At 39.8% G+C, this 20,183-nt stretch overlaps 1 protein-coding gene across 1 annotated transcript in view; it reads left to right on the top strand.

Moving 5' to 3' along the window:
- The window catches only part of LOC104497657 (usherin-like), a gene marked incomplete at its 5' end in the record, with an annotated part of 113,921 nt that overhangs the window by 18,268 nt on the left and 75,470 nt on the right, over positions 1-20,183 (top strand). Inside the window, 7 exons of the mRNA XM_010140933.1 lie at positions 5,581-5,749; positions 8,705-8,926; positions 14,114-14,337; positions 16,683-16,893; positions 17,289-17,486; positions 18,086-18,240; positions 20,035-20,177. Coding sequence (XP_010139235.1) covers positions 5,581-5,749; positions 8,705-8,926; positions 14,114-14,337; positions 16,683-16,893; positions 17,289-17,486; positions 18,086-18,240; positions 20,035-20,177 — 1,322 coding nt within the window. The remainder of the gene's footprint in view (positions 1-5,580; positions 5,750-8,704; positions 8,927-14,113; positions 14,338-16,682; positions 16,894-17,288; positions 17,487-18,085; positions 18,241-20,034; positions 20,178-20,183) is intronic.

Below are 20,183 nucleotides of genomic sequence, written 5' to 3'. Positions count from 1 at the left end.
CGCTGGCTCGGTTGGGTTCCGCTGGGTAGCACAGAAAGGTGGCACTGAACAGCCCGGGCGCAGGGTATCACTGGTGCGTGCGTGGGTGCTGCGTTTGGGAGCCGGGTTAGTATCGCACTGTGCTGTGTTAATAAACCAACTTGCTCGGAGCTGTGTTGGGAATCTCTAAAAGAACAAATGACCTTTTCACTCAAGGGATGCGACCGTGCACGTTCACGGGCTCATGTAGGCCTAATGGTTCCTCCTACCCTCAATAATCTTTGCATCACGTCCCTACTTGTTGTTTCTCATTGTTATCCGTTTTTCTGCTTCAGTGTTAGAAACCTGTGTTATTTTAACTAAAGCCAACGCAGCACTGTGCCTGGTATCCTTACGCTGGTGTTTGTAACCAGACTTGGATGGATTTATACCTGAGTGCAGAAAGAATTTTAGAAGTTTTTGTTGTGTGTAGTTTTGCAGAAAAGCTGAGAATCCTCTGATGATGAATTTTGTCAGCTGCCAGGTGGGGCCCTATGTCCTGTATATCCCGTACAGCTTTTATGGTAACAGACCTGTGCTGCTCAGGTGTTTCCAAGCTGCCAAAATTGACAGTCTTCTCCTAGCAGTTTTCATTAAGGTGTGATCCATAGCTCTGTCCATATTTGAAATCTCAAAACAGACATCAGCTTACAGAGCACCTATCACGAGATCTGCAGAGATGTGCTTCAATTAACAGGGGAATGTGCCCTGGCTTCTCCCGTCAGGAAGTGTAATGTCAGGACTGATGGGGAAGGCATATTCCTGTATTAGCCGTGTAGCTACCAACAATCCTCCTGTGGTTACTGGCATCCCAGGGTGAAAAAATGATGAGACAGGTAAGGTAAAAAAGTAATTAAAATAGGGACATAAAGGCTAATAATTTCTGTACGCAATGGATGATGAGTCTGAACATCAGTGGTAAAAGGGTCCTGACTGGAGGTGTTACTACAACTTCAGCACTTTTTCCTTTCGGTAGCAACAAGCTGTATAAATCTGCAGTTAATGAACTAATCAAATATAACTCTGACATTACTAGGAAGTGCAGGCTCACCCCTTTACTCATCATAATTAACAGGTGCCATTTGTTATAAACACCAGCAGGACTCTTCTCTTTAAGGACAGGAAGAACAAAACGGCAGTTTCATAGCAAGCCTCAAAAGCATGATTTTCAGGAGTGAAAACTAATAACACCTCAACACCAGGGAAGGATATGCCATCAATATTTATGTAAAATTTAACTATTAGTGCCAGCAATATTGTGCAAATTCTTTTCTAGTTCTTTCGGGCTTAGAGAACCTTTAAAAAGGTAACATTCGTGTATGGTGTGTGTTGTAACACATCGGAAAAACAGGAGCTTGAACTCATTTTAGAAAGATGATAATACACAGTGATTTGTAACAGAATAACAGTAATTTCTGCTTGTGGATTTTAGATCCAAGGCTGTACCAATTACCAAAGGAGAATAGAAGTTTGAGAAAAGAAAAGGGCGTGTAAGTATACTTAGCAAAAAGGCAAAAAATATAGATTCAGAGATAATTTAAGTAAAAAAAGAATGAGCCTTGCTGATGTAAAATATTCCCTCTCACACGAGGACACAATGGGTCAATCATCACTCTGGTGTTTGCTCCACAGGCAGAAGTTTTTAATGAACTCCTGGAGCTAATAGGAATTCCTCAGAGTGTTTTGTGAGTTGCTGTTTCACGAAGTGGCATTGACAGCCAGGGTTGGACAAGAAGGATAAACTCGGCCGCCTAGCACAGCTGTGTGTTTGGGCAAGTCAGGCCCAGCTCAACTGGCATGTGTCCGCAAGGCCAGATAATATCCTTCAGCAAAGTCTTCAGCAAGCAGAGGGATCAGGGGTGACACAATTTTAATTAAAGGACAGTTGCATAGATAAGTTTGGTGTATTTTTTTAAGTTGTTAAAATATGGTGTAATCCTGCCTGCCAGGTTTGGTATCTTGTTTCTCCGTGCTGCTGTCATGGCTGACTGGGCCTTGCTGGGGTGTCGCCGTAAGCCTTTCTTTACGCCCTGCCCTTCCCAGTCGCTGTGCTCCTAGGTCACAGTCCCTCTGTGGGCTTGGGTGGGAGGAGAACTGCAGGACTGATTGATGAGTAACTGAGTCTACCAGTATTTTAAAGGGTCCCATGACAGCTAAGGATGGTGAGGCCACGCCTTGAGCACTGTGTCCAGTTTTGGGCCCTTCACGACAAGGAGGACATTGAGGAACTGGAGCAGGTTCAGAGAAGGGGAACGAAGCCGGTGAAGAGTGTAGAGAGCAAGTCTTACAAGGAGTGACTGAGGGATCTGGGGCAGGTTGGCCTGGAGAAAAGGAGGCTCAGGCGAGACCTTCTCGCTCTCTACAACTACCTGAAAGGAGGGTGTAGCGAGGTGGGGGGTTGATCTGTTCTCCCATGTAATAAGAGGCAGGATGAGAGGAAACGGCCTCAAGTTGCACCGGGGGAGGTTTAGGTTGCATATCAGGAAAAATTTCTTTACAGAGAGAGAGTTGTCAGGCACTGGAACAGGCTGCCCGGGGAGATGGTGGAGTCCCCATCCCTGAAGTGTTTAAAAGACATGTAGATGTTGCGCCGAGGGACGTGGATTAGGGACCCTGGCAGTGCAGGGTGAACACTTGGACTCGATCTTAAAGATCTCTTCCAACTAAATGATTCTGTGATCTTGTATAATCCCTGCAGATCTGGTTAGCAAGCACACGTTAAGCTTTCAACCCTCTGTGGAAGCGTGAGATCTCCAACCCGCCTACAGTGTTGGTGTGACTGTATATGATCGCTATGAGGCGTCTACTTTGATGTATATAGGGATGCCATGCAGTTGGGACTGTCGCTTTTAGATCTAAGAGGATGAGATAATAATAACCTTTTGCCACTATAACTTTCAATCCATCTGCTTTTCTTCTTTGTCTGTGACACAATTTTAGCGTTACTTGAATGCATTTATTTTATGGATTGATAATGCAGAATCCTTGGGCTGAATATCAATGCAAACAGAAACTAACTATCGTTAGAGGACTGCCAGAAAAGTGTTATTTAACAATTTACAGCTGGCTGCAGAGGATCTTATGGAGCTACATAATAATAGCACCAACTATATCAATCGGTAATGCCAGAGGAGAGTTTAAAGCTGACTGGACCCCCTTTTGGAAACTGTCTGTGGAGTATTGAGAAATACTGAGGGTCGTAAATAATGTTTTAGCAAAGAAAAGTAACTGCTGATAGTATACCTGGGTGTTCAGCTGGGGATTTTTTGAGGGAATTCAGGACAGAAAGGATACCAGCAACAATGCAGTCTTACAAATAATGTTCCAACCAGAATGCTTTAGAGTTAGTGCTAAAACAACCCTCCCAGTGTCCGTGTGAAACACACGGAGCAAGTGTTTCTACTGAGGATTCACAAGGGAAAGGACATTCTTTAAAACTGGAAACATCGCATGGAAATGGCTGCTCAAGCGTTTGAGCCTGGATAATGCCAAAGATGTGCAAGTTTCTTTATCTGAAAGATGAAGACTGTGTTCAGGTGAAATTTGGGTGGTGTGCATCACCGAAAAGAAGGAAACAGTACAGAGATGACAAACAAAATCCGTAGAAAGATGATGATAAATAGGGCTAGACAGATCCGAGAGGGAGACACAATCCCAAGGGGCACACAAATTGGGACCAAGAATATGTGAGAAACATGCATTTAGTCTCCTTTCATGGAGGCAGGTACATTTACTGGCTCAGGTGTCTCAAGCTCAGGATGCAGTAAAAAGAACAAGACAGAGGCCATTTTTACAGGTGTCAGGAATTGTTGCTAAATGCAATCTATTCTGAGGACAGTGTCGTGACAACACTTGATTCGATATTTTTAATAACGCTTTTAAATTACTTGGAAATACAGAGAGACCAGGTAACCTTCTGGCTTGCTTTGGAGCCAGTTGTAAATGAAAAACAACTCAGCCTGGAGTGCGTGCCAGTCATAAAAAAATATCCAAAAAGATAGGAAGCAGAGAAGAGGTGTAAAGCAGAGTTTTATCTGACATCTTAACTAATGATCTGGAAGAAAGAACAGTAGGTTAATTAAATTCATAGATTGGATTATATTACCAGTGACAAGGTGGACAGCAAAATAATATAATAGGACCTATAGAGACTCCAAATTCCTGAACAGAAAATGACAAAATTCAGCTGCAGTCGTAGTCTAAGACAGATGCTGAATGAAAAAGTGTGTTGGAAAAGCAGAAAGAATATACGGTTATAAAACTTCACAATGTAATGAGGAAACAAGAACACCTTCCACCCTACCTCACGTTAATTTTGGGTTACATGTTGTTTATATGTTGTAAATATATATCAGAACTTAATCTACGACTCCCAAGGGTGATTGAGTAAAGCCATTCCAAAGTGAACAAGTAAAGCATCATCCTTCTGAAGTCAGGAAGATTTTGTTCATGGCTTAAGAACAGTAATAATACCTTTTTCTCCGCTTGTATATTTCTGTTAGCATTATAAATGTAATACAAATTAGATGTCCTAAGCCTAATAATACGCATTTTTATAAAGTTTTTTGTCAGCTAGTAATTAAAGTACCTGGGTAAACAGAAGATCCTTCTAGAGGAACACTTTCTTTCTTTGCTGCTAAGATAACCTGATTGGAATGTGGTTAAAGGCAGGGGCAGGAGCGCTCCACGTCAGAAGGAAACGAAGCGGCAGCTCCGCTCTGACCTCTGTGCTATACTGCCAGCTGCATTTTCCGTCTAGCTGTAAGCGGCATCCTTCAGGCTAACAGAATTCACACTTGACTGTAGGTTCTGAGTTTACAATTTTTATGATGATTCTACTGACTGTTTATATGATTTGCTGTGTGTACAGCGTGCCACTCCATCGACACAGGAGAAGTGTATAAGCAATTATTTGATTGTTCAAGTGTATAATTTTCTTGGCAGCACCCAGGAAGAAGTCCACAGTTAAAAGGCCTTTCGAAATTCATTTCCATGTAAATTTTATTTTGAAAAAAATCCTTATATAAATACTATTCTCCTGAGATCGCATTGTCTGAAGAACCGTGGTCATAAATAAGTGATCATGTGCTACAAGAAGAAAATTCCACTTATTTTTAGGTGAACAAAACCCAAAGAACTCATAATGAGAAATAATATTTTTCAGTTGTAAGGATTTCAAATGATGTTTCATCATATAAAAATAAAAAAATAAGAATTGGGGAGGAAAGAAAAGGGTAAGGTGATAGTAGATTACATCTACATATTGCAATCTGCTCCATGTTGAGAGACTCAACCAGCCTGCAATGCATGGGAAGATGATTCATATTAATAGACTATTTTACTAAGGTGCAGTGTTGTTGAAGGCCACAAAATAGCAGCGTTCTGTCAGCAACACAGTAGTTTACTGAAATCTGGTAGCGCTGGAGAAGGCAGGATTTTAGCCAAGTTACATTTAATTTGACCGCAGTCATATTAGGCTCCATACTAGGATGTGTGGTACGTGTTGTTTTGCCAAAGAACACATTAGGTTCTGTTTAACTGCTTCTATTTAACTACTTCTAGGTATGTTGTAATGGGATGCTGCACGACAATAAACCTGGCTTCCAATGCTGCGAGGACAAGTACATTCCATTTATTCTTAATCCACCGGGGGTTTGCTGCGGTGGTCAATTACACGCTGTGCAGCCGAAACATCGCTGCTGTGGTGGTTATTACACCAGGGTGTTAGCAGGTAGGAGACGACTCCTTTCCACTTCTTGAAAGAAACAAAACAACAAAGTGGATGTATCTGTTAAACCAAGGAGAATGCGAGCATAGCAGTAAATGTGAAATTTGTCAAGATTTCTACATGTCTTTGAGAATTGTGTTGAGTGGGATAAGCAAATAAAATTGCACCGACTTTGTCTTCTAAACACAGTACGCTCTGTTTATACAAGAAAGGCTTAATTGATAAAACCTGATGAGTGGGTCATTTGCCAGAGAACTAATTTATGCCAAACTCTACTTAATTGCAGTAAGTGCTGCATAATGGGGAGGGCAGTTCTGCTTAATAGGAACACCGTCAGGCAATTCAGTGGTGTGGTTTAGTTCTCTGCCTGATTTGACCCCGCGTGATTTTCCCTAGCCATTTCTTGTGTGGAGCCATTGTTAGCATTTGAGGTTGATATTATGGATCACATCACTTCTGCTTGTTTCTTCATTGTCTACTCGTTGTTTCTACCGATGTTACAGATCAAAGTACACATCTGGCTTGCATTACCTTCGATGGAAACTTATCCTTTTTTTTAAGGCTGATCACGCTCTTATTCTCAGGGTTGTTTGGGAAGTTCGCCAAAACTCTGCTTCTGTGCTATTGTCCAGAATTTGGTCTTCCAGTTTGCCGGTGGGTTTTTGACAGGAAAAGGGGAGGAGAAGGGGGAGGAGAGCCCTTTCAGGGGGCAGTGATCAGAGCATATATCTCTTTGTAGGCAATTGTCAGGTCAGGAGCTAAAATGCTGCCATTACTCAGGAGCTGGCACACATTCCCTAGACTCAGAAGTGCTTGACTTTTTGCCAACGCGTTCAGCACACCCCAAGTTCTGATCCCTTGAAAAGTAATTCATATCTCACGATATTAGAATGCCTTCCATGATGTCATCAGAAAAATGCTATCACATGGAAGAAGCAGAGAGGAGTATTTTGCTGGCCTCATTAATCTCAATATACTGAAATGGAGAGATTATACTGTGACCTCTGTCCCCATCCAGTGGTTTATGTTAACTAGCTTAATGTTGTTTACATCAAGAAAGAAAAGTGCAGTGAAACAAAATGCCTAATGTCTGAAAGTAGTTCTTGTTTCAGTCAGCAGTCCACAAGCATGAAACAGTGGCTGTTTGAACATGGTTTTAAACATTTTTTTTTCACTAAGTATATTTGCTGCATTCTCTTTTTCTGTTCTCTAAAGGGCAGCAACATGAACAATGTTGGTCACTTTTTCTTTTTTATTTTTATAAATATGCTAATAACCTCAACCTAAATGTTAATGTGGGTCATTCTTTGATAAGGATAACAATTAACTGGTAAGACTGCATGGTAGTTTTCAGAGAGAGAACATTTTCAAGCCTAGCTTGGAATGGATCCCATTTTGAGAGGTTAATGAGGAGGTTACTGATCCTTTGTGTCTTATGTCTAATAGTTCTTTAAAAAAACCCCAGTTTTATTTCCAATAGATGTAAGCTACATTCTGTGTTTTAATACTTTCTCTGTGTAGCAACTAAATTAGATTCCGAGGAATGCAGGAAAATGTGATGAAATACCTAAACAGATTATATCTATTATACTCTAAAAATTTGTTCTCATCTTTTTTGTTTATTATTGACTTTATTCGATAAAGTTATTTATACAGGAAACTCTCTAAGCATACATATTTCCCAGATGTTGTTTGGCCAGCTTGATAGCTCTAGATGTACTGAAGCACACTGGGCTGAAGGCATGAGGATTACAAATTAGGAAGGCAGGAATCTCAGTTCTGAAACAGTAGTACACAAAGAAGTGCAAACATCCAGCCCAGGACTAAAATGGGAGGAGAGATTCTCAGAGCGGTGCAGAACAAGTAATGCTGCTACCACCCAGGCAAGGTGCGCGTGGTGGCAGTAAAACAGTGTTGTCCCTCATCTGTTACAACCACATCGCGTGTTTCTTCCTGACAAAAGCTGCATTGGGTTTAGGGGTCTCTGTCTGTAATTCCCAACCTTGCAGAAGAAAAGGACTTGAGATACTATTTTCAATGAAAAAATGATTTTCAAAATCAAAACACACCTCTTTTATTAGCAGTCACTAACCCAAATACTTTAATCACCTCTGTTATCCATCTTCAATGGCAGAACAAAACCCCTGCTCCTTTCAAATGACATTTGAGCCATAGAAAACATTGCAACACAGAAAGATAATACAAAAATGTAACTTTTAGAGCACTGGATCAGATCAAGTACAGACACTAGTGAAGGAAGATCATTGCCATTTACCATAATTTTTTTATCCTTTGTAGCAGCATCTACTCCACTCATAGCACTCCGTTTATCCCAGTGTCAGTCTCATTGGCAGGCTTATCCTAAGGCCTTTTCCTGCAAAAGCTGATGCTTTTGCTTAAGTAGCAGCCAAGCCCACTGCTTGTGATAGTGGAGTTTAATATTTAAAGTGAATTTAATCCTTAAGTTCTTTGGGAGGTGAAGTCCTGTGCGATACTGGGAAACTCTTTAAGCAATGTGAATTAGTCCTTCAAAACAAGTTTGGAATGATTTTGGAGACAAGGAAACTTTTTGTTGAGAATAAGTAGGCTGACTGTTTGTTAATCATAGCAAGAATGATCTCTCTACTGTGTAGCTGCCTCTGCCTAAAGGTTTTCATCTGTATAAATATCGTATTTACAGAAATTATTTTTGTTGCTCTTCTCAGTTTGTCATGCTTGCATTTTGATATCTTACAGCATCTTGAATCCATGAATGCATGTTTCTTTAATTATTATTACAAATGAAAATAATATTTTTATAGCATTCTAAAGTACCGAGTGATTCCATGCTTTGAGCGTTTTGTACACATGAAGCTACTAGTGTGTGAACCCAGACTTGTTACTAACAGATGAAAACCTCTCAGCGATTTCAAGAGCTATAAATGCATGAAATCTTTAATTGTATTCTTAAATTGACAGGAGAAGTATGTTGCCCTAACAAAGAGCAGAACAGAGTTTCAGTTGGAGTTGGTGACTCTTGCTGCCAGGGAATGCCGTACTCCACATCGGGCAATCAAATCTGCTGTGGTGGGTCCCTCCACGACGGTTTCAATCAGCAGTGCTGTGGTGGAGAAGTCATAAGCACGGACTTGGTCTGTTGTGGTGACGAAGAAGAAGGGACTGCACACAGACCTCTCCCAGGTAAGTGGTAAGTTTTCAAGCAAAAAGGGGCTTCATCTTTCCAAGTCTCTTGTGACAGTAACCTTTCGGCAGTGACACACTCAGGTTTAAGGTGTGTATGCTAATTTGTTTAAATGATGTTGCACTTTACTCACCTATTCTGGTAGACTGCAGAACGGTGAGCTTTCCATAAGCCTTCTTTGCTTTTGTCCAAAAGCTGTGGGGGCTGGAGACCCCGGAAAATTCAAAAGGAGTGCATGATCCTTCATTATGCCACTCAGGAAATAGGACCAGTCCCTTCTCAATGAGTGGGGCAGAGGTTAGACTTGGCTGCCTTGTGCTGCCACACATCCCCGTGCAGGGATTTGCCATTTTCTCTGGCGGTGTGGGGTTAGTCACCTAGAAACTGAAGATTACAATCTGCTTGTTGGTCCGTGTCCCCCACTTGTGCATCTACACAGGGGTAAACCTTCTGCAGTTTAAAATTAACAAAACTTTCTCCCTATCACTAGTTGCTTGTTCATCTGGGGTATCCCGTTCATTTCTTGCACACTATAGGAAATTACTCCAACACTCAGACTGAGCAGACGATCTCAACTCTGCTTCCTCGTAAAGCACTCTGTGACTAGCTGGTGGCAGAGATTGGAGGTGTTATTACCTCCATTCAGGTATTTTCATGTGTCTTTTATTTCCACAGTTATTAGACAAATTATTTACCATCAGCCTGACTAGAAGACTTGGGAAACAATTGCACTCTCAAAAGGGAGCCCAATTTCCAAACACAGAAATAATGAAGGTTTAGTACCCAGTTCTGCTTGGTGTACAAAGATGAGTGATGCAGTGTTTTCACCATATATGTGCCAGTTGAAGCCTCTAGCTGTACAACTGGTCTTAATACAGATCTAAAAATCCAGATCTGAAAGCTGAACTCCTCCATTCCCCAAAAATGAGCTCTACCTTCAGCTTATTTTTTGTATTTACTGGATCCTTCAGCCGCTGTGGTATTGGAAGCACCCTAGTTCTGTGATGACTGCCAGGACGGGCTGATCAGAAGAGCCCTTGCAATGCTGTCTGTGGTTTCTATACCACCCTTCCCTTCTAGCGATGACTCCCGGAGAGTATGCTGTGAACAGCACCCCTTGCATGATCTTAGCTCCCTCTCACTGTGATCCCTAATAGTGCCTGACCTATGCAGGGCTCACGACATCAGCTCTGAACAAGGGCTTCTTGCACAGCCACGCATTGTGTGGCTGCCACAAGACGGGGCTGGCTCATAAAACATCTCTTTATGTACTTTATTACTTAAACTCTTTTATTTGCCTGCAGGAGGCCTTTAACAAAATCACATTGAATTGACTTTCTCACACCAAATCAAATCTCCCTGGTCCCAGTTCAGTTGTCTTTGTCAATATGTATTTTATAAATGGAGTGAATTAACAGATGCTGTTGGAACAGAACTGCTGGGGTAGCGTTTATGTTTTTACTGCTCTCTCTGGGCAGATGAGTTGTGTAGGAGTGTAATACAGGTATCTTGGGATGAAAGTTATGTTCTTCATTTCAGTATATATGTATTCTTAACAGTTTTTTTCCTTAAATATATATATATTTAAAAAATCTTTATACTCGTGTCTTTAAAATGCATTTAGCCTATAGCACTCTATCACTTACACCATTTTTCTTGAGAATGGGTCAGAATGACATTTTTTTGGCTATTAAAAAAGAAAACAGTGGCTTTTTCATCGTTCACAGGTTTTCTGTGAGGACTTTATGCTGTGAGCCGGCATACAGCTGAACACAAATACAGGTTTGAGAGATGAATTAGCGCCATTGTTGAAAAGAGATCATATTCTGTTGCATTAAGCATAGAATAGATTGTGGTTTCTTATCATATCACATACATTATGCTCAATAGGTTTTTGCTTAATTTCTTAGAGTAATTCAGCCTTGCTAAATATATCATGAAAATGCACAAGCCAGGCACAAAAACCTACCTGTTCCCTACCCCTATGATTATAGTGTTCCTAATGGAAAAAATACTCTCACATAAAACCAAAATTTACTTATCATTGGCAAATGGACAAGTAGAATTTTGCAAGGATGTGGTAATTGGAAAGCTGATCTCATTGTCTAGAAGGGGAAGAGGTAAAAGTGGTGGCTCTGTGCAAAAGCTGAAATTCTTCTGAACATTTGTAGTTGGCAATGAATGACATGGTTAAAAATATAGTGACAATTGAAAGCTTTTGTTTGGGAGCTTTAGTTCCATGAAAAATATCATACAAGAAAAACATGACCGCTAAAAATGCAAGCCTTGTGCGTAGCCTTATGGTTGCACGACCGGTTTGAAAGCAGCGTGTTTCTGCAGAATCTAGTCCCAGGCTTGCACTGAGAATTGGTTTAAGGGCTTGAATTGTAGAACTTTTTCATTTGCCATTGTATACCTTTTTCAGAGAGTCTATTCTGCAAAAAGAGATGTTTTGTCCATCTCACCCTACTCTCTTTTAATTTTTAAATTTGTATTTTCTTAGGTTTGATTTTTCGCCCCTTGTTGGCCTTATTTAATGGGGTGACCATAGAGACATCTACTGGCAAAGGCTGGCAGTGATGCCATTGCACACACACATCCTGAGCCCCATTGCTGCAGTGTGATTATCCAAAGTTGTCCCTTTCTGGCTATAAAGGATAATGCCAGCTAAAACCACTCTTGGATTTTCTCTTAAGGAAGAAAAAAAATAAACCTAAACCCGAGTAAATACTGACAGCCCAGATTCATGAAAGATGATGCTTTGTACTGTTGTGGTTCCTGATCTGTAATAGTTGCAATACCCACACGTAAGCCAAGGATTTTTGGAGTAGTTTGCAATATACACTGGCTCTGTATTTTGTTGATCCTCTATTCTGGCTCCAAAGGCTGAGCCTTTTAATACTCATTTTTCCCTTTTGAAAGCATTGGTTTAGCAGATTTACTAAATTAGTAATTCATCACTCAGCTATGTTTGTAAATTTTTTCAGTTGCTGGGGATGAACATGAAATAATTGTTGACAGAAATCACTGTTAGCAGGAAGTGTCTTTTCTAGCCCGTGGATTTTCTTTTTGCTGTAATGCGTTTTGTGCCTGTGAAACATAAATATATAAATCATGACACACACATTCTAGCTGATTTACAAACAAATAGTTTGTATTTGGTTATTTTGCTGAATTCAGCAAGGATTGATAGGAATTTCTGGATCCTTAGGCAATTGAATAAAGTGATTTTTAGAAGGCAAATCAATCCATCAATATTACATAGCCCTATTTTGTTTTTCTTGGAGCATATTTAAAATTGTACGTTTGAGGTGTCAAGGTTCAGGAGTCAAGTGTTACATGTGATAAATTAAGCAAAGGTCAGAGGCTATGCAATGCAGTTTCAGAAGATTGTCTACCTCTGCCTTTGCAGCTCATTCATGCTGAAGTGATGCACTATGGGAATTACTACCAAACTCTGCTCTGCAACATCTGCTCTCCCTAAGTGAGTTAGTGCACGTCAGACATCTTTATGTCAGAATATTGCAGTGATGGATGCAGTCTTCAGAAAATGCTGCATAAAAATCTGGTGTGCCGTTCTGGCCATTAAGTGAAATTACTATTTAAATTAATGGCGCTGTCACAGTTTATCTGTGCAAAGAATGAACGCTGATTAGGGTATTAAGTAATTAGCAATTTATCACACTGGAACAAGGTTGATAATAATTAAAGAAGTAATGGTTTACCAAAGAAACTAGAAAGGGAGTCACTTCTTGTTATGTGAGTGAAATCTTGGCTGAAAAATTTAATTCAGTTAAACAAAGATGAGGTTTGCGGTGAAAGAATACAGCCTTGTTTGTCTCAATACAAAAACAGTTCGTTATCCAAATTTTAGTTTGCCTGTCAAAAGTCCCTTGGGGCTGTCAGAGTTACTTATTAGTATTGAATTGAGTCATTTTCTGCATTAATTCTCTACTTAAAATTGGTAGAATCCTTGGACAATTTGGGGAAAGGGTGTGAACAAGAGGAAATTTTGCCTCTTGGAGAGCTGGTGATCACAGTTTGATTGCTGTGAAGGGAACCAGCCCTGAAAAAAATGTAAAATAGGTAAGTAACATCACCATTTTTAGTCATTCCAGTGATTGGAATGAAACGCGCTGAATTCTTTAGCAGGATCATACCCTTAAAGGGTAATTTTCATTATGAATGACTTCCTAAGAGAGATCTGCTGCAATAAATGGCAGTGGGAAAAGTGGCCACTTTCGCATGTGTTTTAAATGTCTGCTACATACTACAGAAATTACCTCAAATACTAACTCCTTTGTAGATGTAACAGCAGATCACAGCCCTGTTTTTTGTGTGGCACCTTTGTCGTTGAATTAGTAATAATACTGATTTCATTGCCAGTTATAGAGGTGTTTGTAGCATTTGGTTCAGAGTTAAAATTTACCTGGAGTTCGTCACTGGTATTTCACAGTTGCAAAATAATTCGTGGGAATATATGGAAAATTACACTAGTTACCACAAGCTTTTCATTTTAAAATAAAATTATTAAAAACAGAAGAAAGTCAGTGGAATTAATTTTGGCAGCTTATCAATTCCACTATAAGAAATGCAAATTATATTTAGATATTAACTTTTTAAAGAGTAATTCTCTGTGTTAAATGACTGAAGCCATTTGGCAAGTCACCCATTCACTTCTACGAAGCTAGTATGAGCCCCCAGTTTAGAACATAATATATAGTGTGAAACGTTCTGGAATGCCAAGGTGCACTCTTGGAAGACTGCCCATGTGAGGGGGGCTGAATGAGACCTGACTGGAGAGTACATGGAGAAACTTTCTCAATTTCTGAATTCTACAGGAAATTTTCATCCACTGCCTTCGAGGTGCGGTGCACTGTACCTCGGTGTGGTATTTCATAGCAAAGGTTCTTACAGAGGTTCAGCAATGGTGTAGGTTGGTTGAAGGGGAACCCTGTATACTCCTCTAGTTCTTGGTTGTTTTCAGCGCCTCTAGAAGACAGGATGCTTACTTCAGTCACCTCACATTTGAATTTAATCTCACTTTAGCTAAATCTGCGTAATTTCACAGCTGCTGATGGTTTTATGCCAAGCGATAGCGCATTCGGAGCTTTCGCCTCTCTTAGCTATTTATTTACTTACATTTCCTATGCAGATATATTTGTTTGTTTGTTTGTTCATTTCAGGGATGTTCTGTTGTGGGCAGGAATATGTGAATATGTCAGATACCATATGCTGCTCAGGTTCCAGTGGTGAGTTCCTAGCACATGTTCGAAAGAATGACCAAGTGCCAGCAAAATGCTGTGAGACTGAACTTATTCCAAAGAGTGAAGAATGCTGTAATGGAGTTGGATATAATCCTCTGAAATATGTTTGCTCTGACAGGATTTCAGCTGGAATGATGATGAAGGTAATTGATAGAAAATCTCCTGGTAGCTCTGATTTGACGATGGAAAGAGAAATACACTGTTCATAACTATTTTTCTAAAATAGGAATATAAAAACTCTTGTGTGCATTATTCATTTTCGCATTACATCCATATTAATACCGAATGAGTTCACCATGATTGATGTTATTGCAATGAATTCTAAAGGAATTAATAATGATTAGCTGCCTCTGTGAAGTGTTGCCCAGCACTTCAGATTAGTACAGTGGCTAAAAGCTGGCATACTAACAAGACTGGCATGTATAGCCAGCTTCCGTTGTGTGACCACGGTTCCTGATGATCTTCCTTAAGTGGAAATTAAATTGATGTGGCCGGTTCTGAAGTATAAAGATGCTATTACATTTCAATTCGGGCAGGCACTATGCCGTAGATTCCTAAAACCCATATAAATAAAAATAAAGCAATTGGTATTTCCTGGATTCTTCTTCATCCTGATCCTATAGAAAACCAGGGGCAATTTTGGCATAAGTTTCAGCAGTACTGGGATAGGTCCTCGTATAACTTTTAGCAACAATGAGGGCCATTGTATTTTTGATGCCTTTTGCACCTCCTGGATTAACCACTTTATTTTCACTCCGTTTTAATATAAGAGTAAACTAAGCACCCCAAAGGCCAATTCCTTTTTTTTTTTTCTGGGTGGTCTGTGACTCTAGGTATCAGCATGAGACAATTTGACAAAACTTCCAAAGCTGTGAAGTCTGGCAACTCCAGCTGAATTCGGTAGAAATCTTCAAGAATTAGCATCTTGGAGTTATACATAAGCTGTAAAAATATTGTCACCTGTTACTACAACTTTTATTTAAGAACATGGACATTTCAAAGGATGGAGACCCTGTTTATATAGAAATATATTCTTATATATAAACATAAAGATTTATTTATGTTTTTATATTTTGAAAGAGAGGGAGAAAGTGGGTAAGAAAGAAAGAGGGTTGTATTTTGTGAGTTCTACAATATGGAAATCAGGTAGGTATTGTGCTATTTATCACTAAAATAAAAACAGAACCCCATCCTGCCACACAGAGGTGTTCCTGTACCCTTTCCATTCAGCTGCTAAGCAAACACACGAATATTTCTTCCATCTTCTCATGCTCACGTCAAGGTTTTCATGTCATTTCATTTTCAGGCTGTATAACTTTCTCCTAGAGAAAATCCAGGTGTTGTGATGAGTCAGCTACAGTTCCCCAGTGCGTTGTATTAGTAGTTCATGAAAGGCAAAAACTAGCTGAGAATAAGTTAGCGAATTCTGCTAGGTAACAGGCTAGGTCCGTGCCTTCAGTGTAACCTGTCAACAAGGGAAGTGCTTTGTATTTCACTTACCCACAGCAGAAAAGAGATAGCAGTGCTGGCTTTCTGCTGGGTGTAGATTTACTTACGTTAAAAGGACTGATATTCTGAGATGTATTCTGGAGCTACTTTATATGTGAATCCAATCCATCTATATCCTATATCTATCACGATGTAGCTTTTGTGAAAGCGCCACGTTTGGGAAATTAAATTACCTGCAGTTCATAATCAGCTAACAAACTAATTCCAATAGGTGAATTAAGGAAGCATTAAATATAATCTGTTTGCTTTTCCTTCCAAAGTCTGTAGCCTAATGGGCAGAAATATTTGTAGCAAATATTGCAGTACATTCCTTCCTGCAACAACCTTTATTTTATGAGAGTTACTGCTCTCTAGCTTATGGTTTGGCAAAAATATTATTTCAAGAATTTTAATGGAAACTTATGGATGTTGACAGTACATTTCTATTTCTGTGAATTGTTCTTTATCTGCATCAGCACATTTGCAGAGGTCCTCTTATTGCAGCAAAACTGTTGTTTAGGAGTGATGTGGTGGAGGGCGTGACTTGTATCACCCATGGATAGAGTTCTCAGCCTTGACAGCTGCCAAGGAATCGCACAGAGCCCTCTTGTGTTCTTGGCAAGCTGTGTGAGGGGCAGGGAATTGGCTATTGATTTGCCACGGGATATTGGCCTTTGCAGGAGCAGAACCTGTTCTCGTTTGACTGTAGACCCTCGTGCTTTCAACAAAGCCAGTCGTTTTGTCTTTCAGTGGTTAACATTTGTGATGTTTTCATTCAAGGACCTTCCAAAAAATGTTTCTTTTAGAAGGAATTATGAAAAGCATTAATGACCAAAGACTGTAGAGAGACCTGAGGCTGAAAGGGTGTCCCGCAAGCTAGGAATATCAACATACTCAATGTGATTGATTTGTGTTGCATAAAGACTGAAATACTAATGGAAACATTTGTGAAGAAAGGAAAATGCAGTAAAAATAATAACACTGTATGTGTCTTCCTTAGGTAAAAGAAGAATGCAAGGCTAATATCCTTTGTCCTTTATCTATGGAGGCAACAGCACATTGTGGCAAGTGTGACTTTGATCCTAGGGAGAACATCTGTGCATGGGTAAAAGGTTCACTAAGTGCTACAGAAAAGGAGATGGAGGAAGGTGTGTGTCAAGCTGCAGAGGAGACTGTCTACACAGGAAGTCCAAACCAGTATTCATTTACAGGTAAGAAAAAGTGGTGTATCAGGTTGATGCTTTGCTAGTATAGAAGAAAAGGAGGAGAAAAAGACGTCCTGAATACTATCAAGTATTCTAATTAAATGTGAAGCAATTGTAGTGAAGTAGCATTCTTTAAGAATTATTCTGTGAATCAGGACAGTATCTTGGGTAAATGAAATGACTAGGAAGTAGTTCAAGGTATACATAAGATTTAATCCTGCTTTCACAAAAGTTGATTGAAGTCTTGCTGTATCAGAATACGGCCCTGACTAAAGGAACAACTTCCATATCTACCTGTCTTTAAACACAGAAGTAGTTCCCTAGGCACAGAAAAAACCCACAAAAGTTATTTTGTGTTTTGATAAGACTGAGATGATCCACATGTAACTTTATTTTTCTAGACCTGAACCTTGAACCTTTTATCACGTATGAGTACAGAGTGGCTGCTTGGAATAGCTATGGAAGAGGCTTCAGTGAAATGAGCAGAGCTGTCACTAAGCAAGATGTGCCACAGGGTGTAAGTCCACCAAAATGGGCCAAAGTGGATAATCGGGACGACATGCTACTTCTAAATTGGGAGGAACCACTTCAGCCAAATGGTATTGATATATGTTTAAAAAAGAGTATGTTCTATCATTCATCTGACAGTGCTCCAAAACCACAAAGCCTTTCTTGATTAATCGCTGGCATTGAAATACACTTTCCTAAACTCTGCAAGAATTTGCTCTAGGTTGAGATCATTTTCATTGCGAATGAGAGTAGAGCCTAACTTCACAGAAGACAATTTAGAATGGCTCTAAGAAGTGGCCAGAAACTCTTTTGAGAAGAGGTGTAATAATAATTGGCAATATGATCAGAAAATCACAGTCATGTCAGAAAATATTTAGGGATTCGGGAAGGGGATGAGTGGGTCGTACGCATGTATCAGGAAATCTTGCTTATGATTTTCAAACAGTGAGAAAACTTGGAATAGATCTCTTCATAAAAGAGAGAAGAAAAACTTGAGAAATACTGAGATGTTGTTGTAGAGGTTGAGGAGAGTAGCTGTTAATTGATATTAGCCATTTAAACGGGGCCTGTTACATTGGTTGCCTAGAGATTTCACTTAGTATTTTCCTTGTGCAGAGTAGATTATTCTAGAACACCATCTCACAGGTTTTCTCAGCTAACGAAAGGGAAAACTCTCTTTCTGCAATAGGTCTTATTATTCACTATATCATTCTTCGAAATGGAATGGAGCGTTTTAGAGGAATGGAGAAGAGCTTCACAGACACAAGTGGTGTCCAGCCGTACCACGAATACTCATACCAGCTGCGAGCCTGCACTGTTGCTGGTTGTGCAGACAGCAGCAAGGTTAGTAAACTGGTCTTTATGGAACTGGTGCCACGATTTTATCAGCCAGTGTGGTAACATAAAAATGCCTTTGGAAAGGTGTAATTTAAAGATATGATGATTATTGAGCAAGCAAGTGAAAAATATCAATAATCTGACTTGGATTCAACGACTGACAGGTGATTATTTGGAACCTAAGGTTGATACAAACAAGTGGAAGAAGAAAGTAGTGTCTCGGTACTGGCAAAGCCGAAATTGGGCTGTAGGAACTGGTGTTTGTAAAAGAGGTAGAATAGAGTAAGGAATATTAAAATGCACTTTCTCTAAGCCTTGAAATTAAATCTTTGCTTCTCACTAGGAGGTCTATAGCCTCCTCTTCCTTGGTATTTCTTAGTTTTTCTGCTTTAGCTCTAGTCTGTCAATTTGCTCAACAACTCTCTTATTCTGAGCCTCCTTCCGCTATACTGCCCTTGACTGGCTTTGCACATCTGTATCTGCTTCAGCCTGTACCCACCCTTTGTGTACAACCTGCCTCTGCTTCAGTTTTAAGCAGACAGAATCTCTTCCCTCCCTTCATCACTGCTTCATTTCCTTGTGTATCACTTTGAGTCACGGACGCCTTTCACCACCATTACTCTGTAACCAGCTCTAGTTTCTGTTCTGCAAAGCACCAGCCTTATTCATCATTTGGAAAAACTATTTCTTAAGTGACCTTTTTTTTTTCACAATAATATCCTTGCCTCTTTGAAAATGAATTTCTAGGGCTGCAAGTGTAAGGTCTGTGGGGCAGAGGGGGAGAATAATGACTATGCTTTGTAATTATAATACCTAGGGGATCAAAAAGTTGATTTTCTTTTTTTCAGGTGTTTAAATTTTTTTTTTTTTATTGTTGCAAATCTCAGCCAAAAGTGTAAGAAGAGGAACACTGATGCAGAGGGTTGGAGATAGGCGCATAGTCCTCTACCTGCACACAGAGCCGTGGTCTGGAAGCTATGTAGGCACAGTTGCTGTTGGCCTGAGCTAATAAAACCTGCTTATTTCACTTGTCTATAATTAGGGAGTTTACTGTTGCAAACACTGAAATCTGCAAGTAGGGGCTGATTCCACTAAATGCACTAAGACGGTATATTACAGAGGGCACATTTTATATTTACAGCATAATATAAATACTTTATGGTGGTAATAACAGAAAAAGAAAAGTGATTCTCGAAGAGAAAAAGGTCTGACTCACTTATTAAGCCAGTGTAATTTGGAAATGCCTCTGTAGGCGATGGTAGAGATGTCTCAATAGAAAATCAGCTTTTTCCTTTTTCTTCTTTTTTTTTTTAAGAGCTTAACAAGTGCAAAGTTATTCTATATTTCATAATCTTTGCTTTCCTTACAAAAAACATGTAGTTGCTAATAACTACAATAGAGTTCAGATTGCATGGGATATATGGAGGCTTAGCCCCATGTTTACTGGTGCTTAAAATATATGAAATCAGGCAGTTAAAATGCAGAGGCACTGACAAACCATATGGGAGAGAGTTATCAAGAGTTTTCAAGCAATACAGTTTTTTGTTGTTTCACCCTGTGCTATGCACTGCAGCTAAAACATGGTGAACCTGTTGTGATAAATTGTAGACATAGACTTATGTAATGTATTCAAGGTCAGATTTCATTGTGAAAAAGGAGGAAAGAAGTAACTAGTTCTCCAGGCCCTTGGTAATGATATGCCAGCCCAAACAGCATTTTAAAACAAAAGTGACATTCTCATTGATCATGGTATCTAGTGTACTATTACATTAAATTGCTGTTTAATTCATATGTCTTCAGGTAGTTGCAGTCACTGTCCAAGGAGTCCCAGAGAGTGTTCAACCACCAGACGTCAGTGCTTTGAACTCAACAGCATTACATCTAAGTTGGATCGCACCCAAGAAACCAAACGGTGTCATCAGAGAGTACCAGATCAGTCAAGTAGGGAA

This window comes from Buceros rhinoceros, unplaced genomic scaffold (assembly GCF_000710305.1).
Source record: "Buceros rhinoceros silvestris isolate BGI_N320 unplaced genomic scaffold, ASM71030v1 scaffold1488, whole genome shotgun sequence".
Lineage (NCBI taxonomy): Eukaryota > Metazoa > Chordata > Aves > Bucerotiformes > Bucerotidae > Buceros > Buceros rhinoceros.
Note: the sequence above shows the minus strand (reverse complement) of the source record. Positions and strands in the feature narration are given on the sequence as shown.